The 22,289-nt window shown below is 32.2% G+C and overlaps 1 protein-coding gene across 1 annotated transcript; it reads right to left on the reverse strand.

Moving 5' to 3' along the window:
* Positions 1–9,067: 9,067 nt before the first annotated feature.
* LOC102600549 (uncharacterized) lies at positions 9,068–21,196 on the reverse strand. The gene is made up of 9 exons (XM_006342298.2): positions 21,006–21,196; positions 19,713–19,774; positions 19,505–19,640; positions 17,644–18,938; positions 15,702–17,203; positions 14,378–14,508; positions 13,517–14,286; positions 10,861–10,973; positions 9,068–9,595 (listed from the first exon to the last, which is right to left on the reverse strand). The coding sequence occupies exons 2-9, from the start codon at positions 19,749–19,751 to the stop codon at positions 9,313–9,315; spliced, it is 4,269 nt and encodes a 1,422-aa protein (XP_006342360.1). The 5' UTR covers positions 19,752–19,774; positions 21,006–21,196; the 3' UTR covers positions 9,068–9,312.
* Positions 21,197–22,289: the final 1,093 nt, after the last annotated feature.

Raw genomic sequence — 22,289 nt, forward strand, 5'->3', positions numbered from 1 at the left:
ATTTAAGATTTTCAAGAAGTTTTTATCTTTTTCAAAGTAATTAATTGAGGATATAATAGGTTAAATTTTTCGTCATTTTTTGATTTGTCAAAATAGACGAGTAAAAATAAAAAATTAGACATAATTAGGGACAGAGAGAGTATCGAACATGCCCTTCATTATCTTTCTTTTTTCCCTTTTTGGGTAAGTTAAGCATTGTCTTCATATTTACTACTTTCGTACATGTCTCAAATAGTATTCCAATTTACGATAACTTCTTTATAGAAATCAGAAAAATATCTTTTGTAATTTTAAAATTGCTAAATTTATGATTAATTGTGAATAACTCTTACCAAACATCCAAGTAGGCATGTTACATCACTTAAATTTGTATGGTGGGTTTCCACGTTAACAAATATAGCCAAAGTTTTTTCTACTTAACAACCTCTAAATTTTTACCTTTTACTTTTTTAATGAATATAGATTCATTAAATTTTGTAATTGTCCACTACGAGCTATTTCCAATCAATTTTTATTCTTTTTGAATGACCAGTCATAAGTAATTTTAAACTGATAAAGATATAGTTAGTTCACTTTCTTTTGCTAAATAAAGATTAATGACAATTTGAAAAATAGACTTGGTAATTTATATGGTGATATAAAACTTGGAAAGGGGAATAATATTATCTGGAACATTCTAGATTATTTTAGGGTGATCAATAACACTAAAACCGTTGAGAAAGTTAAATGAAAAAAAATGACTGGACAGTGAAAGAATATTATGATAATGTCATTTAATTTGCGTGTGAAATCATATTACTGGGAGTCTAATGCAGATAACGAACATTGTAATATTTTTACACAAATTTCATAGTCTTAAAATTTAATTACATTATATTTCTACTCTTTTTCAAATTATAAAAATCCCTTAAATTTGATAGAATTCAGATACATCTAAAAACCAGAGGCGTATCTGGAGGGGGTTCTGTGGGTTCACGTGAACCCATCCTCCCCTCTCTAGATTATATATAGTAGTGTTATATTTTTTAAAAAATATTTAAATATAGAGGTGTGAACCCACGTTAAAAGTAACATATATAATACGATAAAGATTGAGTGCACCTTTTTAAGCAAATATAGAAATTTAAATCTTATATCTATCTTATTTTTGTTACTAACACCCCCTTCCAAGTGGTTATCGGTAGCACTTTTCGCGTTTCAATCAATTTTTCTTTTATTTTTTTGTCTTTAATCTTTTCAAAATTTTCAAATGTGTAACATTGAAAATTCCTAAATAAAATTAGCTTGGTATAATTTTTATATAATTAAATCAAATGTATATATTAAAATTTAAAACTAGTAGTATTATATATGTTGGACCTATAATTTTTTAATGGTTCAGTGTTAAGAACCTAAAGGTTAAACCGATCAAATTTATATCTTAGATGCATCTTTTCGTAATAATGCACTCATCCTTACGAAATTCTGAATACGCCTCTGCTAAAAACGTCCCGATATATCGCATTTTAGTTTCGGATACATCCTTCAGCGTCCCGATACATCACGTCTTGGTTTCGGATACATCACTCAACATCCTGATACATCGCGTAGGTCTCTGATACATCACGTAAAGTGATGTATCCGACTGATACATGCATAAAGTGATGTATCCGAGAATAGCAGAGAGTAAAGATTTTTATAATTTTTTCTAATGGTAGAAATTTTTAAAGAATATGATAAAATAAATTGTGCATTTAGGTAATTTTTCCTTTTTTTTTTTAATCTTCCTTTCCTAAGAGTCCAAAATTGTGTTATTTGGGAAATTGACATAAATCCATCCAATAATAGAATAACATCTCTCTCACACTCTCTCCTTATATATTTTGTCTCAATTTATATGACTCACTTTCTTTTTAGTTAGTTTAAAAAAGAATGATACAATTCTATATTGAGTAAGAATTTAACTTATAATTTACATTTTTTCTTTGATAAATAATTTATAGCCAAATAAATATCCATGACTTATTTTGTACTATAAATTTTAAAAATCTTTATTTTTTTCTTAAACTTTGTGCTGAGTTAAAATACGTCACATAAATAGAAAGGAAGAGATTATATATCTATATATATTAATATTATAATGTACATATATATATATATATATATATATTATATATATATATATTAGTTAACAAATATACTATACATATTAAAATTGACTGATCAAATATATAACTTTCCCTTTATAAATATAAAAAATAAATCCCCATTTAAATTTCATAGTCATAATAATTCACTCTCTTCCTGTATATATTGGCCCGCAAAAACAACTTGTACTTTTATAGGTAATCTTTTGTTCCATATTTTTCTCATTGCAATTATTAATTATTAATTATTAATTATTGATAGATAGATGAATAAATTAGATTTGTAATGTAGACCACAAGTACTACATTTGGTTTATCCACTTGTTGTCCTTTCAATCTAACTTATTAGGCGCTCTTTGATTTGTAACCTTTTCTTATCTCCAACACCAACTAATAAACTAGGAAAACAAACCCTCATCATTAATAATTTAATGTAAAGTCTTGTTCCATTATACACCACTTCTTCTTGAAAATAAGAATAAGAAATTAACTATAGCTAGTATAATTTATTTATTTTTTGTAAAGAAAGAAGATGTATCCAATCCTTTTATTTTCATTTATTGCTTTTAATATATCCTCATCTAATAACTTGAGGAGATAACAAGAAAAGGGAAGTTCTTTTAAGAATTAAAGATCTTGATAGGTGGCATGGTATAGTAGATATCGAATATCATATATTGAAATTAAAAATTTTAATATCATGATTTGAATATTATGGTATTTGATATATACTTTTAAAAAAGTTTGGTATTTGATACGATATTTGATATTTATAAAAAAAATATCGAAATATTGAATACCGTTGAAGTATATAATTAAATATATAAATTAAAACAAGTATATATGTAACTATATAATAATAGCAAATATAAATAATAGTAACCAATTATTTAGATGTTGAAATTTTGACTACTCTATCTTGATTTAAATGTTCTTTTTGGGTGATTGATTAATTAAGAGAACTATTTGTACTTTATTTTTAATATTTTACATGAATAAGATATTAGCATGATATAATTGAGATGTTTCTTGCCAAAGTCACAATTCTTTATTATACGAATATATGTAAGTTGAAGTTGACAAACTATAGTAATCGATTTATCATATCATAAAATACTGAAATCGAACTTTAAAATATTGAACCATACCAAATTAATTTGATATGATAATACTATAATATTTTTAAAAATCAAAAACCAAAATTACCAAATCAAAATTTTCAATTAAATAGGTATAATTTATTTTTTTATTTTTTTGGTAAAGAAAGAAGATGTATCCAATCTTCTTATTTTCATTTATTGCTTTTACTATATTCTCATCCAATAACTTGAGGAGATAACAACGAAAAGGAAGTCCTTTTGAGAACTAAAGATCTTGACAACCCATAGAAGCATAATAGAGAAGCCAAGGAGTAAATAATTCTTATATGATTACTATGTTTAAGTACATATAATAACAAGTTATTTACTAATTATTGGGCGTTTTAAGTTACCAAATTAAGATTGATTTTAATTTAAACACAACAATGATTACTTTATTTACTTACTTCCTCCCGACTCATATTAAATAAGCATCTTACTCAAAGTGGTTGTTTCATGCTTTATCTATTCGTAATTACTTGTCCATTTTTGAATTGACACACCTATTAAAAAATAATGATTGATATAGTGAGTTTACCATTTTACCTCTATTTATTATGAAGTAGATGAATTAAAAATTTAAATTTTTGAAAAAGTTTTACCCTTTTTATCCTTTTCAAAGTAATTAATTGAGAGTATGATAGGTAAACAAATTGTCCTTTTTTGATTTGTCAAAATGGACAAATAAAAAAGGAAAAGTAGACAAATATTTAGGAACATAAAGAGTATTACTTGATCATTTACTAAATCATGATAGAATTAATAATTTTTGTTTAATTTTACTCCTACAATAATATGACATCTGAAAGTTTGAATTTTTTTTGGAGATCTAAGAATAATTTTTTGAAGAGTATAATTAATTTCAACCGGCAAAATATTAAAGATAATTAAGCTATTAATAATTTCTTAGTTATCATATAAAATGAAAAATGCCCGTCTAATATGGAATGGAAGAATAATAGTAATTTAATTAGGAAGTTCTTTGTTATGGTACTATTAAAACTTATAGAAAATGAAGAGGGGTCAGTTTTGTGTTTGTCCCCAAATCCAAGCCAAGACAAACTAAACATACTTTAAAAATTAAACATTACATGTGAAATGGGAATCTGCTTTTCTTCCTCTTTTGTCCCTTGCACTTCCAGCAACAATCTTAAACCCTACCATTTTTTATTTTTTCCTTTTTATATTTCAAGTTAAGTTCTCCTTGCACCTTAACTATGCATGATAACCAACGATGGTTGTGGTGGGAGTTCGGAATTAAAACACACTTTTTGAATCCTAAGCATTAAAAAGGATCCTCTCTAAAAATATACGTCAAAACAGACGATTCGTGCATTTATGAGCGAACTATAATTAATATCACTTAACCCGTCATCCCCATCAACTCTCAATTCATCCAAAATAATACCTACGTCAACTTTAAAGGTAGTAAGCCCACAAATGAGCGAACTATAGTAGTAATTAAGGTACTTAAATTGTATACTTAAATATTTTACCCTTCCTTTTATTTCTTCCTCATGTGAATTTATATCTCTTTCTTCCTCGCATGAATTTATATTACACCGAAAATAATCGTATTCATCATTTTCCTGAAATAACAAAACAAGAAATCAAGTGAATATCCAAATATTTTGAAGTGAACAACTTAATTTTTTTTACCTTAAAACGCGCACAACTCCAAAACTTACGATCGAGATTTCTTGGAGTTCTCGATGTTTTCATTTTACAATACCCTCTGCATTTACAGTCATTTGATTCAATTGAATATACATACTTTCGGGGTTGTTGAGACACGACTATCAAATTTTAAAAATCAAAATATAAAGTATTAAAAAAGTAGAAGATGAATTAAAAAATGTGGAGTGAATAACCCATATTTATTGTTGAAGAAAAAATATAGATCACGTGAGGAAGAAAGAGACATAAATTCACGTGAGGAAGAAAGAGATATAATTAACGTGAGGAAGAAAGAGATACAATTCATGTGAGGAAGAAAGAGATATAGTTCACGTGAGAAAGAAATAGATATAGTTAAGGTGAAGAAAGAAATATAAATTCATGTGAGAAGGAAAGAGATCGATATAGTTCATGTGAGGAAGAAAGAGATATAAATTCACGTGAGGAAGAAATAAAAGGATTTGTAGTTCGCCCATTTGTAGGCGAACTGCCTTTAAAGTTGGTGTAGTATATTTTTTGATGAATTGAGAGTTAATGGGCGAACTGTCTATTTTGGTGTGTGTTTTTAGGGAGGGTTCCTTTTGGTGTTTAGGGTTCAAAAAGTGTTCGTTTTGATGCAGACTCATTGTGGTGGAGTGGTAAATACTTTTTCATTCTTAATAAAAAATTTAAGGTACGAGTTCTCATGAACACTAAGCCGCCTTTGTTAGGAGACGTTTACTCCTTTAATGTGGGACTTTAATTTCCGACGCAAATTTAATATGGAATATCGAACACCAGATGAATCTGAAAGAAAAAAAGGAAGAAAAACTATGCATAGTTAAATAAGAAGATTAAATATTGTAGATCTGTTATGTACAATAGATTAGCTGCCAACATCACTTAATTAGTTGGATCCAGTTACATTTGTCTCACTATAAATATTATATCATATAGATTGATCATTGCCCATGCTTCTAGTGACTAATTATAGTCTACTAATTAAAATATAATCACCATGACAAAGGGGACATTTTATTATATTTGGATAATGCACCGCAAACTGACAACATATAATATTCCATCCAATGAAAAACGGCTCAAAAATATTTTTATTTTATTGCTAGCTTGTCTAACCTTTTTCCAAAAGCATGCTTTCTTTCCATTATAACAACATAATTCTTTTTTTAAAAAATGTGTCAGAAGATGGTGCTGAAATTTCTAAGAAGATTATGAGTTAATTAGAACATAATCACAAGAAAATAAAAATAAAAATAATAAAAATTTAAAAAGATTGTCAAATCTACATCTCTCAAGGGTACAAGCAGAGAGCTTTTTTGAGTAAATTTTAGGTTTAGCAAACATAAAAATCATATTTGTATGTTATAAATATAGTTTGTATAATTGCGCTCTATAGCAAATTTTATGTTTGCTATGGAGCATCAGATTTGTATAAATCGCTGGCAGCCTCTCATTTGTATAAATCGCTAGCAGCCTCTCAATTCAATTTTATGTGTTTGTATATCTGCATAAAATTTGAATTCGTATACAATTGAATCGAAATAAAACGTTTGTATATCAAATCTCTCTCTCTCGCTTTATACAACACAAATTATACATTGTAATTTGTATAATCTGTGTTTGTATAAAGCGAGAAAGAGAGAAAGACAAAAGAGAACTGGGCAGGGGAAGATCTGTATTTGTATAATTATAAGTGTATAAGACGAAAATATATGTATTTGTATTTGTATATACATTTTTCTCTCGCTTTATACAAACACAAACACATTTTATACATTTGTGTTTGTATAAAGTAAGATAGGCGAGGGAGAAACTGGCGAGCGAGAAAGGGAGAGTGGTGAGCGAGAAAGCTGGGGAGAGAGGCGAATGACAACTGTTTGTTGCGGGTTACAATTAAATCAAACTGTGGTTATAACATTTAGTTTGAATTAATAATTTGCTATTTTATACAATTTTTCCTTTTCTTTATGACTTAAAAGAATAGTACAATTATAACCGCTTTATATAAATTTTCAAGTATTTTTCAAACCTATGAGTGTACATAGATCGAATTAGTTCAGATTTTTTAAAATTCAAATCAAATTGTTTGTATTAGATTTCTAAATCTATAAATCAAATTAAACTAACAAATTTCGCGATTTTGTTAGATTTTTAACGGTTTTTTTGGGTAAAGTATTAATACAAACATATTATTTTAAATAGTTTATTGTAGCTAAAGAGTTACTATTACTATAATAAGTTTTAGCTTGTGGCAAAAAATAATAATTAGCTACAAAATTTACTATGGCAAAAAAGACATGGCTATATCATTTAACTATTACCACAATAACGTTTATCGCATGGAAAAAATCTATAACTAGCTACAAGATTTTATTGTAGTAATAAAGTTGTAGCTATTTAGGTAATTATTGTCACGATTATTAGTAACTGTAGCAAAATGAGAAATGAGTAAATTTTAGGTTTAGCAAACATAAAAATCATATTTGTATGTTATAAATATAGTTTGTATAATTGCGCTCTATAGCAAATTTTATGTTTGCTATGGAGCATCAGATTTGTATAAATCGCTGGCAGCCTCTCATTTGTATAAATCGCTAGCAGCCTCTCAATTCAATTTTATGTGTTTGTATATCTGCATAAAATTTGAATTCGTATACAATTGAATCGAAATAAAACGTTTGTATATCAAATCTCTCTCTCTCGCTTTATACAACACAAATTATACATTGTAATTTGTATAATCTGTGTTTGTATAAAGCGAGAAAGAGAGAAAGACAAAAGAGAACTGGGCAGGGGAAGATCTGTATTTGTATAATTATAAGTGTATAAGACGAAAATATATGTATTTGTATTTGTATATACATTTTTCTCTCGCTTTATACAAACACAAACACATTTTATACATTTGTGTTTGTATAAAGTAAGATAGGCGAGGGAGAAACTGGCGAGCGAGAAAGGGAGAGTGGTGAGCGAGAAAGCTGGGGAGAGAGGCGAATGACAACTGTTTGTTGCGGGTTACAATTAAATCAAACTGTGGTTATAACATTTAGTTTGAATTAATAATTTGCTATTTTATACAATTTTTCCTTTTCTTTATGACTTAAAAGAATAGTACAATTATAACCGCTTTATATAAATTTTCAAGTATTTTTCAAACCTATGAGTGTACATAGATCGAATTAGTTCAGATTTTTTAAAATTCAAATCAAATTGTTTGTATTAGATTTCTAAATCTATAAATCAAATTAAACTAACAAATTTCGCGATTTTGTTAGATTTTTAACGGTTTTTTTGGGTAAAGTATTAATACAAACATATTATTTTAAATAGTTTATTGTAGCTAAAGAGTTACTATTACTATAATAAGTTTTAGCTTGTGGCAAAAAATAATAATTAGCTACAAAATTTACTATGGCAAAAAAGACATGGCTATATCATTTAACTATTACCACAATAACGTTTATCGCATGGAAAAAATCTATAACTAGCTACAAGATTTTATTGTAGTAATAAAGTTGTAGCTATTTAGGTAATTATTGTCACGATTATTAGTAACTGTAGCAAAATGAGAAATAAGCTTTTCTAGTTTGACTTTTGTGGCAAAAATATTTTACGAATTTGTAAATAGCTACGAATTTGAATTGTCATAAAAATATATATGAAGTACAAAATAAATTAGCAGAAGATTGTTATTAAGATATGTCAGGCTAGTTGGAAGAATTAGAATACACAACCTCAAGGAATTTTCACAATGAATTAACCACTAGACTAAACATTTAACTTGTGTCAAGATGTATCAATATATATGTAATTTTCTGGCTAAGGATGGATCTGCCCCTGTAAATGATCATGCAAGTGTAATATGATTTAAGTGAGTAAATTATGCACAAAAATAAAAAAAATATTAATCAACGTTAAATTTCTGTGCACTTTTTATTTTCAAAATAATTCATTATGATTTATGAAACTAAATTATAAAAAGTGAGTCACTTATTAGCGAAGAAATAAACTTTAATGAGGGAGGATGGACTTTGTCCAAGCCTCAACACATATTTCTTCCTCAATTTTTTTGACCTCCAACAACATACAAAACTATTATTAAATGACAAAATTATGAGATTGTGATGCAATAAAAAGATGGATAATATTGTTGGCATTGTCCAAAATGTTAAACAATTGGAACAAAGGCATTGCCCAAGTAATATCCAAAAGCTTAAATGGCAAAGGTCCACCAAAAATAGAGAAAAAAATAAACTTCCCTTTCTGTACAACTCCTTAACTACTGCAAATTATCTACATCAACAAATGGGCAAAAATTTTCAACTGTTGCTCTCCCCCAAAATTTTGTTTGCACATTCTCCCTTTGGCAACTAGCAGATTATACGAGCCTTGAACAATAACCGCTGCTTGCTGCTCAATAAAGAGAACCACTTTCTTAGGCAATCAGTTGGATTTGCGGCTGGTGCAGCTTCAATGTTACTTCCAACAAGTTCCTCAAACCTAAGAGGAATTAGGCCAACTAAAGCAATTCCAACGGAGAACTGGAGGTGGAGACCCATTCTTTTGGAGTCGCATTGCGAAAGTAATGCACAGAAAGAGCTTCTTAATCTCTGAATCCTAACATCTTCATATCCAAAAGCTTCAAGTCCACTCCTGTAAGAGATATCATATATAAAATGTCGGTTTAGCATGAACTGAATAAAACCAAAAAATATCCATGTAGAAACGCCGCTATAAACATAAACACAAACACAAACACAATTAAGAGATGCCTATCAAAAATAAATACAATTAAGATATAGAAGCATCAGGTTACAATAACTAGCCCTCCATCCAAAGGTCAATTTATTTCATCCAACTGATGATTGTGACCAGCATCTCTACTTATTCACATAACTTAAAACATGGTACCTAGATCTAAAATAATCAAATGCCTCAAAAGAAAAGTGACTTGTGGTATTCCAACTCTGTTCCCCGTCAATCTCATTCCAAAAGCTGGTTGCAAAATCATGCATACAAAAGGAAATTCAGATACCCAACTACTATGTGAAATTTCATCTTTTCTATTGCTTATAAGGAGTTGATAGACTCTAGCAAATGCAGAATGAGTTTGTTCATTCATCTCTGTAGGGCCTAGAAGACTTTTCCTAGCACCCCTTCAGAGTTCCAACTCATGTCGCTGACTATAAGGCAATAAAAATCTAATTTTCTTGATATGTAACAATATAATATAAGTAAACTATCTACAAAAAACGTCTTTTTTTAAGTTTATCATTTCTTGTTGATGTCCATAGCCATGTCTTAAGCTTTTCTCCATTGGAAACACCTATAGACAGATAGGTTTGTGCTAATTCTGCCTACCAAATCAATGAAATACTGAGGTTAGTGTAAGTCCAAAAGAGATCAGGCCAATAGTGTCCATTAAAGTTCTTATTTGCATGAGTGCTAGAGAATAGACCACCAATGGGAAAACGGTTGGGAAACAATTTGAGTTCGTTCGGTTCCCTGAGCAGATGTACTATGATCAATCAGAGTACATAACTGTCAACATATACATGTATGAATGGATAAACTGGTCGTAAGATTTCTGGATGGCCAAACAAAAACCTTTAAACGTATCAGCAATGCCACTTATATTGAACTATGGAAAAACTTCAGGATAGGGAGAAATATAATAAGGATCAGGATATTATCCCATAAGAAATGCAATGATTTGGTTCATAACAAATGTGCTTCAATTTCCGAAAGAAAAAGAATACATCATATATGATCAGGAAATGGTAAAAACACAAGTATGCAGCTCAGGTCATCAACAACAATCAAAATGTCAATAGAGATCGCTCTCATATTTCCCCACTTAAAACTTGCACTATGTACAAGATAAATGCTGAAATAATTTACCATGTTTGGTCAGTTACCTTCCAAGTTGACCAAGAAGAGTAGTAATAGCAGCAGCATTGTGCTCTGTTGAACAATATTCCAATAACTTCAATAGTGGACAGGCAATTTTGTCAAACATCCAATCCCAGCTCTGCTTGAGAGATCAAAAATAACAGAATTAGGCAGAAACTTTTGAGAAATGAACTGGAAAGAATGAAAGTAATTACCTACCCAGAATCCCTCCCCCCACCCCACCCCCCCCCCCCCCCCAAACCCTATTGGCCACTAGAGCAAGAGAATTATGCCAGATATTATTTTAAAAGGAAAAAGATTCTCCAAGAATATCCTCCATTGAAAAAGAAGATCCAACAAAAGATGGAGTGAGCATAAAGAAGATTCAAATACAACAATATAGGAGTTAAAAGAGTTGAGAATTTGGGTAGAGAAGTAGTAGGCATTACAACTAGTAGTAGGCATTACAACTTCAATTGCTCCCCATAAATGTCCACTTGACGAATCAATTGAGAAAATTTCGCAACCACCATGAGACCTAGTCAACAACATATCCAGTGTACTCCCACAACTAGAGTCTCAGGAGGGTAGGAGGGTAGGAGGGTAGAGTGTACACAAACCTTACCCCTACCTTGGAAGGTAGAGAGGTTATTTCTGATGCATATCAAAACAAATCGAAAAAGAAGCTACAAAAAGTGAAGAAATCATGACAAAATACTATAAAAAGCATGACAAAGCATTCTGAAAAAAGGAACAGTTTCTACAACAAAAAGTGATGATATTGAAGTACAAGAGACAACAGATAGTAACAAAAATAGAAGGACAAGATACTGAAAGAGAAGTACACCTTTCAAGCCCAAAATAAACCGCAACCAACTAAGTATAGAGATAAATTGCGTGAGAATTAACTGAAAACATTAAAAGGGGACGAAATATAACTCCTATCCAATTAAATGGGGTAATTCCTAATGAAATTCACCTTAACATATTTTGATTTTTAAATGAAATCCATTTGTATTTTCTTTCTGATTTTCCATCCTTCTGCAAATACAAAGTCCAGGATGCAAAAGCCCCATATTAAGTTAACGTGTTTGTAATATTAGCATCTCATTGAGATAAAAGGAATTGGAGTGGATTCAAATTCCCATGCCAAAAAATTTACTTTTAAGAAAGAGTTGCTCCTTTTCCATCCAACTCTAAGGTGAAAGTGGGCAATGGGAATAAGACCAAATTCTGGAAGGAAGAATGGCATGACATGGGTAATCTGGAACTTCTTTTCCCTGATATTTACAATCTAGTTCTTTATCAACAAAGGACCATAGCAGAGATGTAGACAACAGGGATGGAACTTCAATTTCAGGAGACAATTTAATGACTTGGAAGTGATGAGGGTGGCAGAATTTATCAACATTGTTGGAAATTTTAATGGACTCCAGACATATGAGGATGTGTTATGGTGGAAAGCTGACAGTAAAGGCATATTTAAAGTAGGGGCAACTTACAGGTTGATGGAGCAACCAAGTCAACAGAACCCGACTTGGCCATGGAAACAAATTTGGAAGTGCAGAATTCCTTATAAAGTGTCATGCTTCATATGGCTAATAGCTAAGGAAGCAACTCTGACTAAGGATAATGCAATGAAAAGGGGGATAACCTTATGTTCTAGATATTTCCTACGTGGGGAAACCTCAAAAACTGCAAACCATCTATTTCCACACTGCAAATATACTCAACAGTTATGGAGGGTGTTCATTAGCCTCAAAGGCATTTCTTGGAAGATGCCTAGGAGAGTCACTGAAGCTCTAAAGAGGCAGGTGTACATGCTAAAGACAGAGGTAGATGGAGAATTATCCCTGCTTCAATATAGTGAGCAATCTGGAAAAGAGGAATTCTAGGTGTTTAGAAAGCATGTAGAATAATGTGCAGAAAGTTAAACTTCACTGCATTTTGTTGTTATGTTTTTGGTGTAACCATTTATACTTAAATGAAACTGTCTCCATAATTGATGTTTTAGACTCGATATAGACATAGAACATTAAAGTTTGGAGTTCATCTGCATACAAGGTTTCAGTACAACCCATGTATTGTTGTGATATAATACAAAGTTACCAAGTTAAAAAAAACAATAAGAAATGGTGCAGTAATTACTTTTAAAAAATCAGCATCCACTACTGAATGAGCAACAACGAACAGATTTTGCCTCTCCCCTTGCAAGTGGAGTTCCTAAATATGGATACTAGAAAATGATGGAAGACAATGTGCAAATGTTGAAACATTCTATAAGAATGCACAAAAAGAACATACTATTAAAATTAGCAAAAGGACAGCAATACCCGAAACTATGTTTTTTCTTTAGATAAGGTAACATAATTTTAATAAGATTAGCAAGTCACAAAGAAGCCAGTAGTATTCAAAAGTCCATACCAATGCCTTGTGATAAGATTTTTTTGGGAGGATTAAGTCACTAACTATTGATAATATATTCAGTCGGAACTTTTTACATTTATAAAAGAAATGACAGTCTCCTGATATAACAATGTCATTCATTCAAGAAAAATATCCTAATAGCACTCAAATGTTCATACTTTCTTTAGACCTGGATCAAGAGAAATAAAAGAGAACCAATAAAGAGGAAAGAATTTCACAAGATTACAGAGTATACTAATAAAATAAGAATCATACCATGAAACCTGCAACAAGCTCCACCAGTGCAAGGGTATCAATGAACTGGCTTGAATCCCCCAAAGTGACATATGCTGACTGTACTAAATCTACATTATCTGTGGATTCCTCATTTTTCTTTCCATCACATTTGATTCCTTGTCTTGATGAGTTCAATGATTCCATCAAATCCAACCCCACAGCAGAGCAAGAATAACTCTTAAGACTATCCAAGAGTGAGGATGCAACAACATCCATGGTAGCTGCACTCTCTGAAAAGGGGCACTTACTACCTGAACAAATCTTAGACAAAGACTCAACTGTAGATGCAACACAAGAAAGAGGATTAGGAGATGATCTATTATTGTGATTAAGCATCACCAATGACTTCACCACAGTCATAGCTAAGCCATACTCTTTGAGGGTAATATATTCAGCACCACATAGATAGGCAAATATATGAAGAATATTTAGAGCATCAGATCTCAGCGTCCTTAAAATGTTGCAGGAAGCCTCACAAACAAAACCAATATGGTCAAACGCGGCACATACTGATGCTAGCAAAATTCCTCCAGTTAGCAACAACTGAGTAGGAGCTGGTTGCTTGCACAAGCTTATACTACGACCATCCAAAATAAGATGGATTCCTGAATTGGACGCAAGCTTTGAATCAGAACTTACAGAATGCACCAGCAATTTACCATGCAAAAGAAAATCCTCCACAAGAGAAAGTACATCATACAAGTTGCAAGACTCCACAAATATCCTTCTCATATCTTCATGTGAGAGTTCTGCAAATACGGAAGATTAGGAGTTGCTTAGCATATACATTGTGAAATTTTCCAGGAAACATCTTAATCTAAATAGACAAAAGGCAAGAACCTGTATATATATGCTGAGCAACAGAATTTATGAAAAGGATCAGGTCTCTCTCCCAATCATCTCCAAAGGCTCTCGTTGCAGTATCAGAAATGTAGAGAAGTAAGAGTGAAAAGAAGACACATGTCTTCTCCCTGAAAAAAGTGGGAAGGGATAAAATGTTAGCTCATCTTTGATTATCAACATATCAAATTTGAAAACATTTGCTAGCTAATGAAGCATAGGCATAACACTTGACATGGACAAGGACGAGACTAATGCACATAAACTAAGAACATCCTACATGCCTATGAATGACAATTTGGCCGAGGGCATCTTAAACTTTTGCAAATAACTTAAAATATGTAAACCCTCCAGATCGCTGTATGAAATAAGGCATCTAGAAAATAGATTAGAAAAAACAATCCAGCATAATTTATCAATAAAATTATATAAACCTTCCATGCATTATCATCACAACCTAATAACAAGTGATTCCATTTCCATGTTGTAAATCATCCTTTCTGAACAAAATCAACATGTGCCAAAAGAAAAAGTGTTTTTCAGTTGTTACAAACAGGCACAGTTTATGAGCTTGGGATGTCAAAAGGTTGTGATTCAAGAATACAGATTAAAAGCTTGGACATAATCAGCAAGTAATACCCTCATTTTAAAGTTGACCAGAAAAAGTTAGTACTGTCCATCCATTATTCAATTGATGCCAAGTACCTCTAGATGTGAGCTAACTAAGCCTTCTAATTTCTTAGTACCAGTTGGAAGTAAAATTGAGCAGAGTAACATCATTGTGTCATATTACAAGAACAAACAATATAGATACTTGAAAGGTACTTCTTTTGGGAGATAAGCACATGATTATCGGATATCCTACCACCATGAAGAAACATGAATACCAAATATTGTACGAGCATAAAACTTATGGTGTAAGACATCTAAAAGATCAGTCTATCAAGTGACATATATTTGAATATTTAATTCATGGTCATTTGACTTTAGGCTAGCCTTGGGCTAAATCCTACCTTCTAACTCTTAGGGTGTGTTTACAAATCAATGTGCAATTACTAGGTTGGGTAATTACTAATTACTGGGTAGTAAGAACACAACCTAGTAGTTTCAAAAAAATAAATATGTATCACGTAATTACAGAGCAACTCCCTGAGTCATTGGTTGCACAAATGTAATTACATAGTAAATTTTAAATTTTAAAAGAAAAGTGAAGTAAACCTTTTTAGACTAACAAGTAAAGAATTTTAAAATGTATGACAAATATACGTATGTCCAATGCAAAGTATGCACGAAACCCAACTCAAAATAGAATAGCTTAGCTTACTCATTTGAAATTTCTTGAAGATTCAAAAGAGTGACCAGAATACTCCTAAGAGAAGTATCTGATGATACTGAGCATTGAGCAAGACAACGGCTGGTAGCATGGTAAACACTTGAAATGGTTTTCTCATCATTGTTATTTGAAAAGATGACACAATACTTGGCAAACCCATCCTGTAATGAGACGACTCTCCTTTCCGATGAAATCTGCAGCCCCTCACTAGCAGGAGCAGCTAGGTCTGACCTGCACAATGCTTCCAATGTATCTGGATAGGAACTGCAGGATAACTCGCAAGCTGTGTCAAGGTTTAATCTCTTAGATGAATCAACATGATCTTTTTTCTCAGGTAATGATGATTTTTTTGGAGGATCTATGGTAGGGTGTTTTAATTTATTAGAATTGATTTCCACATTGATGACATCACAATTGCCTGATGAAGCCACAGTCTCCCTTACATTTAAGAATCCCTCATATAAAGGTGTGTTAATCGGGACAAGTGCCACACTGCTATGGCACTGAATCTCAGGAAGTGTAGGCGATAAAGGCATTTCAATTGCTAGACGATAAGACTCTTCATCTGTATCATTATCCAAATTGAGAAGCTTTATATAATCCCCACTGACAAGTTCATCAATATCTCCCAGATCATTGTGTTCCCCATCCTTGCAATCCTGGGCAGTTTCTGGAAGGCTATAGACATTTGGAGATTGATGTGCGCAGACATCAGATTTGACACCAGAACTGTCGAACTTTGTCTTTGCCACACTATTATTGTTTAAAAGCTGCAGGCCTAGTTCACAGGATGTTTTTCTCTTCTTGGTAGATCTAAAATGTTCGCTGAACGAGTCATGTTGAATGTCAGCTACCAAATGCTTTTTCTCATCATAAAGTCTATCTGTTCTACTATTTAACATACCATCATGTAAAGAGATCTTTTGTGACAGCTGTCTTTGCCACTTGTTACCCTCGGAATTCAAGTTTCCATTATATTCAATGGCATCAATAGATCTGCTCATCCTCTTATGATGTGAGGCCGTCCTCTCAGTATAAATACAACTGATAGGACTCTTGACATTACTTTCAGCAATTGCTACAACATTCTTGTTGCACTTTTTTCTTGCATCTCCAGATAAACTTGAGATGGTCGGTTCTATGTCCAATTTTCCTTCAGCTGATTTAGCTGATGTTGTGATAGAAGCACATCTTTCCTGTGAGCCCACCAATAGCCTGTTAGAAAAAGATGCTGAACTGGAATTCATGGCAGAACTCTGTAACACTTTTTTGTTGGAACCTCTAAGCAAAGGCTCCAATTTAGAGTTAATACCTGATATTGATTCAGGGTTGTTCCCTCCACATATAGGAAGTGAAGGTACACTATGTTTTATCTTTTGCTTGGATGGATCAGACACTACAGCAGCTAACTGCACCGAGTCATTCCCAAGATGGCAGTGCATATCACAAGCTTTCAAACCAGAATAATTGTTTTTCAAGTTGAAGCTGCAAACCTGCACATCAGGAAGATCAAATCATCAAGAAACCATAGAAACATAGTTTGCATCAATTTAATTAAAGGAATTGAAGGAATAAAGACAACCCAAAGTAAATTAAATGGGTGTCTATGTGAAAATGGAGCAGGTATAGAGGAGTGAGCTCTTCTGAACATATCATATACTATTTTCAAAATTTTGCTGAACATTCTGCAAGAGTGCCCATGGCTTCAAAAATAGTCAAAAAAGCAATTTTAATGAAGTTCAACAAATTCTTGAAAAATGTTAAGCTAATTGTTCAAACAGTCACAATTTCTGTTTCTACCAACTCCAGTTCTGGTTGAAAATTACCAAATATAATGCATACTTCCCCAAGGTTTCTTGAGAAAAAACTTAATAAAAAACACCTTCCTTACTATATAAGAGCTTTAACGATACCAAGCACGAGAGAAACAAACCTTTTCCAGGTCATGCTCATCATCTTGAAAGAAGCAACCATCCAACATATTTAGACGTCTTAAGAAGTGAACAACCTCCTGCTTTATGCTAAGTAGGCGTTGCTGTTGTATAACATCATTATGCGCTTTTTCTAACTTGGCTACTTTTTTGACATGCTTCACCAGCTTCTTTTCAAACTTCAATTGCTTCTTCAACAGCTTAACTTTACCAGTTTCAACATGCACATTACTATCAGACATGTGAAGAGGACAATCAGCTAACGACCTTGCAGAAATTAGCATTTTAATTTCCTTCTGCAGTTCTTCAACCTGTTTTGTGTAATTTTCAACTGCTTCAGATAGCTGATCAGCACGATCTTTTTCTTCAGATGCCTTCTTTTTATATGCTTCTGCAGTCTTTCTTTGCTTTTCCACTTTTTTCATCTCTGATTTAACACGCTTTTTCTCATCCACCACCCTATGTTCCATTTCCTGGAGCTTTCTTTGGGCTGCATCAGAATTCAGAGCAACATCTACCATGGTAACATCTCTATCCACTGCCACTGGACCAAGCTCAGATGATAATTGAGCAGTTCCTACAGTTGTCCCTTCACTAGATACGATGTTAACCATTTTACCAGATGCCATGAGTTCACCAATCTCCTTCTTCAAATTATCAACCTTTTGTCTATCCTGTTCCAACTGCCGAAATAGAGCAGTAGCACGACTTTTTTCATCCATGGCCATTTTGCGGTTGGCTTCTGCAATCTTTTTTTGCTCTACAGTTTTCATCCCTGCTGCATCTGCACGTTTTCTCTCTTTAGATGTGTTTTCTCTTTCTGCCTCCAGCTTCTTCTTAGCATCTTCAAACTCCAAAATAACCAAAGCTAACTTCGATTTCACTTGATCAGCTTCCTTTTTCAGATTTTCCAAACTAAGCCTATTTACTTCTGCTCTTTTCCTTTCAGCATCAGCAAGTCTCCTCTCTTCATCAGCCCTTGTTTTTTCAATCTTCAATTTTGTCCTCAAGTTGTCTGCCTTTTTCCTCTCCAACTCAGCCTTCTTTTTCTCCGATTCTGCTCTCACTAGTTCTTTCTCAACAAGCTCCTTTAGTTCATTTATCTTTGTTTCCCTCTCAGAGAGATGCTCCTTAAGCTCTCTAATTTCTCTACCTCCATCATCAGCCACCAATTTTTTCTTCAAGGAAAGAATCTCATTCTTCAACCCAGCAACTTCACTCTCTAAAGAAACCCTTAAAGCAGATTCCTTTATTTTTTCCTCCTCATTGTTTGTCCTAACTTTCTCATCCCCAAGATCTGGATAAAATCATACAAAATATAGCAGCAAATCAATGTGTCAGTTCCAAGAAATCAAACAAAATACAGTGTCAAATCAACGTATGTCTCTGACAAGAAACAAGGCATGCATTCAACAAGGGGAACAGACTCTCACTACCAAAGTTAAACAAGATCAAAGAATGTGCTTCTAACCATACAGTATTGTCTCTGCGTTTAGAATGTAGGTACACACCAAGTTTTAATGACACCAATCAAGATGACGTGTTTAAATTCCTAGGCACTTTCTTAATGAGGTGGCTGAGCCACCTTACAGGCACTTTGACGAATTCAACTGGCAACCAGTGTATAGTCAAACTATTGGTAGAATTTTCTTTAACCAGTGTGGAGTCTCAGCGAACTTGCACGCCTGGACTAATTCACCAGGCAGCCTGGCAAGGTCAAACTCCTAGACATTAAATTCCAGTGTTTTACTTCTTTTTATTTAATAATTTACGAATTACTCAGTGCTTCTCTTTTAAGTTATTACTCAAATATCATATTCAGAAATCAAAGGGGATGTGAATCTAAAGTGAAAGTAACTATACCTTTCCTGAGAGACAAATTTTCTGCCTGCATTTTGGAGACTTGTTCCTCGTAAATGGAGAGACCTTTACGAAGAGCATTTCTTCGATCTTCAAGCTTTGTGTAGCCATCTTTCAATTTACTGTACTTGTCTTTCCACTACAAAGACAATCCAAAATCAGCAAAAATCAACAGAAGTAGTAAATAGAAATGTTAAACCTGAATACTTACAGCAATGCAGCAGGGATTTGTAAGATCTTCTTTTATCATTACAGCGTCCGCGATTGATGTTCCTTCACACATATATTAGCTTAAAATCAATATAATCTCGAGAAACTTATGCATACACATGGAAAGAAGGGCAGCATAAATCCCTCGACTAAACCCTAGAATTCAAAAGGTTCACTCAACTGCTATTACAGCTAACTTAAAAACCCTTGGTTAAACCCTATTTTTGAATTCTTAAACTGTAGAAGTGGACGGACACAGGCATATGAATATCAAGTCGGTTCGGATTTAATCATCCACGTATAAGCAGCAGATATCAAACCGGGTCGGATCTGCCACTATCATTGAGGGTTGCTGAACTCGCACGGTTATCAACTCATATAAGGAGTTTCCCTTATTTCTATTACTAGTATAAAAGCACTTGTGCTCATAGTGCAGTTTAGTTGTTTCAGCTCATATAAACAAGAATGAAAAAACACCATTTGACCAATGTTAGATTAACTTCAATATCTACATTGAAAGTTTGGTATCTCAGTTACCAACAAATAAGATACATCAATTGATTCTACACATTCTTCCATAATTTTTTATGGAACCTCATTGTTGTTTTGACAAAGAATATGTCTGTTGCACATCTCGATATATTTCTTTCTCATCTCTAATACACGACCTTGAGGCAAAAAGTTGTTGATATAAGATAATGTCAGCTTTGTTTACAAACAAAAAAAAACTCTCCAAAGGTTTTCTGAACAGTCTCCTCTAGATGGTTCCCATGATCCCCAACATGAATAAAACATAGTCCCCTCCCGAAAGCCACCAGATCCACCGGAACCTCCAGACTTTCCATTCCCAAATGATATGGAAGAAGATACCCAAAAAAAAAATGAAGTCCTCCTAAACAAGGGAAAGGAACTTAATCTCTCCTAAGTCCTACTAAATGTATGAAAACACCATCAGTCTGGATATGGGGACCTATCACAGGAGCCCATCCTTGTCACAAAAATCAAGAATTTACAATCTTTGGAGAAATTCTCTGTTTGGGAAAAAACCCAGTTGACTGAAATGTGGAAACCCACTGCTAAAACCCCAGAACCACTTGTGGCAAAAAAATGATGTTGGCGGAGAAGAAGACATTCATATTAATAAATAAATATATATATATGCATAAAGAGCTTCACTCTCATTCAGATATAAAATTGTAAGCACACAGATCTTGAGTAAAGACCGAACATCTTTTCTTCAAGAAAATTAAATATGGTAAAAACAAATATGTAGGGCATGGAGAAAAGACAGTACCTCAAAGCCACAAAGATGACAACTTTGAACACAGCGAATGAGAATTTGCAGGAGAAGAGGAATTCATATCAGCAATGTCATCTCTTTGTGGGAAAACCGACTGTTAGGGCAAGAGTTTTTTTGGGCTAAAATCATTAGTCAATGTAACTCAATCATCCTTCGGTCTATTTTTGTTAAAGAAACCGTTTGAATCAATAAAATTTTATTTTTTTATTGACGAGAAGATCAAAATCCTAAAATAAATAAGGATATGGATATAAAATGATTTTTTTATTCTCATAATTTAAATTTTGTATGTTATTAGTTTATATAATTTTTGCATCAACAAGTAAATTAACTTGCAACAATACATAAGTCTTGAAATATTTATATAGTAAGTTTCGATGTTTAGAAAAATTATGTAAAAAAAATTATTTTTAAAAATATTACGCCCAACTATTTAGAGGTTTTCCTTAATAAAATATTTACTACATCTGTACGTTATATACAATGCAATTCACATTTTATACAATGTACAGAAATGCTGGAAATTTAGTGAAATTATGTAAGCGTTTAGTTATGAAAATAAAAAATAATTACTTTATTTGAAATATTTTGAAGTGGGAATTGTATTTGGTCATTCTTTTTACAAAGAATATTTAGAATTTGAATATATTTTGTCTGAATATGATTTAAACCCTTAATTTCTAAAAAATTAGAAAAAATCACCCAACTTGACTAGCTTAACCATGTGTACATATATTCATTTGACTTGACATATTTTCTTTGTTGGTGGCTTTAGTTTCTTAAAAAAATAGATAGAAGGATGAATCTTGCAACTTTTTGGATATTGCACGGATGTTTTTGTTTCACTTATATAATACTTTGTTTCACTTAGGTTTAAGTCATACTTAGGGATGATTTTAGCCAAAAGTTCCATACCATTTACGAAAGTTCATGCGTATATTCGTCCTTTTTCCCTTTTATTTAACTATTGATTTGGCGTAATCGTCATTATCTTAATATTTTTTTTGTTATTTTATTTTTATTTATTATTTATTATTATATTTTATTTTTTACCCTACCTTCTCATCGCAGCTTTACCTTGTACCCTACTTTCTTGTAGGTTTATCATTCAAATTATAGATGTGTGATATTATAAACCGACGAATAACGATACAATCTATCCAAACATTGTATTCATTCAAAACGATATAGTACAATACAATACAATATATTATGAAACAATACGTAACAACCATCCAAACAAATTGTAAAATAATAATTGTACAATAAGCAAATTTA

Source organism: Solanum tuberosum, unplaced genomic scaffold, assembly GCF_000226075.1.
Source record: "Solanum tuberosum cultivar DM 1-3 516 R44 unplaced genomic scaffold, SolTub_3.0 scf00037, whole genome shotgun sequence".
Lineage (NCBI taxonomy): Eukaryota > Viridiplantae > Streptophyta > Magnoliopsida > Solanales > Solanaceae > Solanum > Solanum tuberosum.

What these genes read in the sequence shown, in the direction of transcription:
- LOC102600549 (XM_006342298.2), bottom strand. Translation starts at nt 19,751, where the DNA reads ATGATAAAAGAAGATCTTACAAATCCCTGCTGCATTGCT. An exon ending in CTTCAAGAAATTTCAAATGA is followed by an intron (nt 14,509 to 15,701) that starts GTAAGCTAAGCT and finishes CACTTTTTTCAG; the next exon opens with GGAGAAGACATGTGTCTTCT. An exon ending in AGCTTGTTGCAGGTTTCATG is followed by an intron (nt 10,974 to 13,516) that starts GTATGATTCTTA and finishes TCTCTCAAGCAG; the next exon opens with AGCTGGGATTGGATGTTTGA.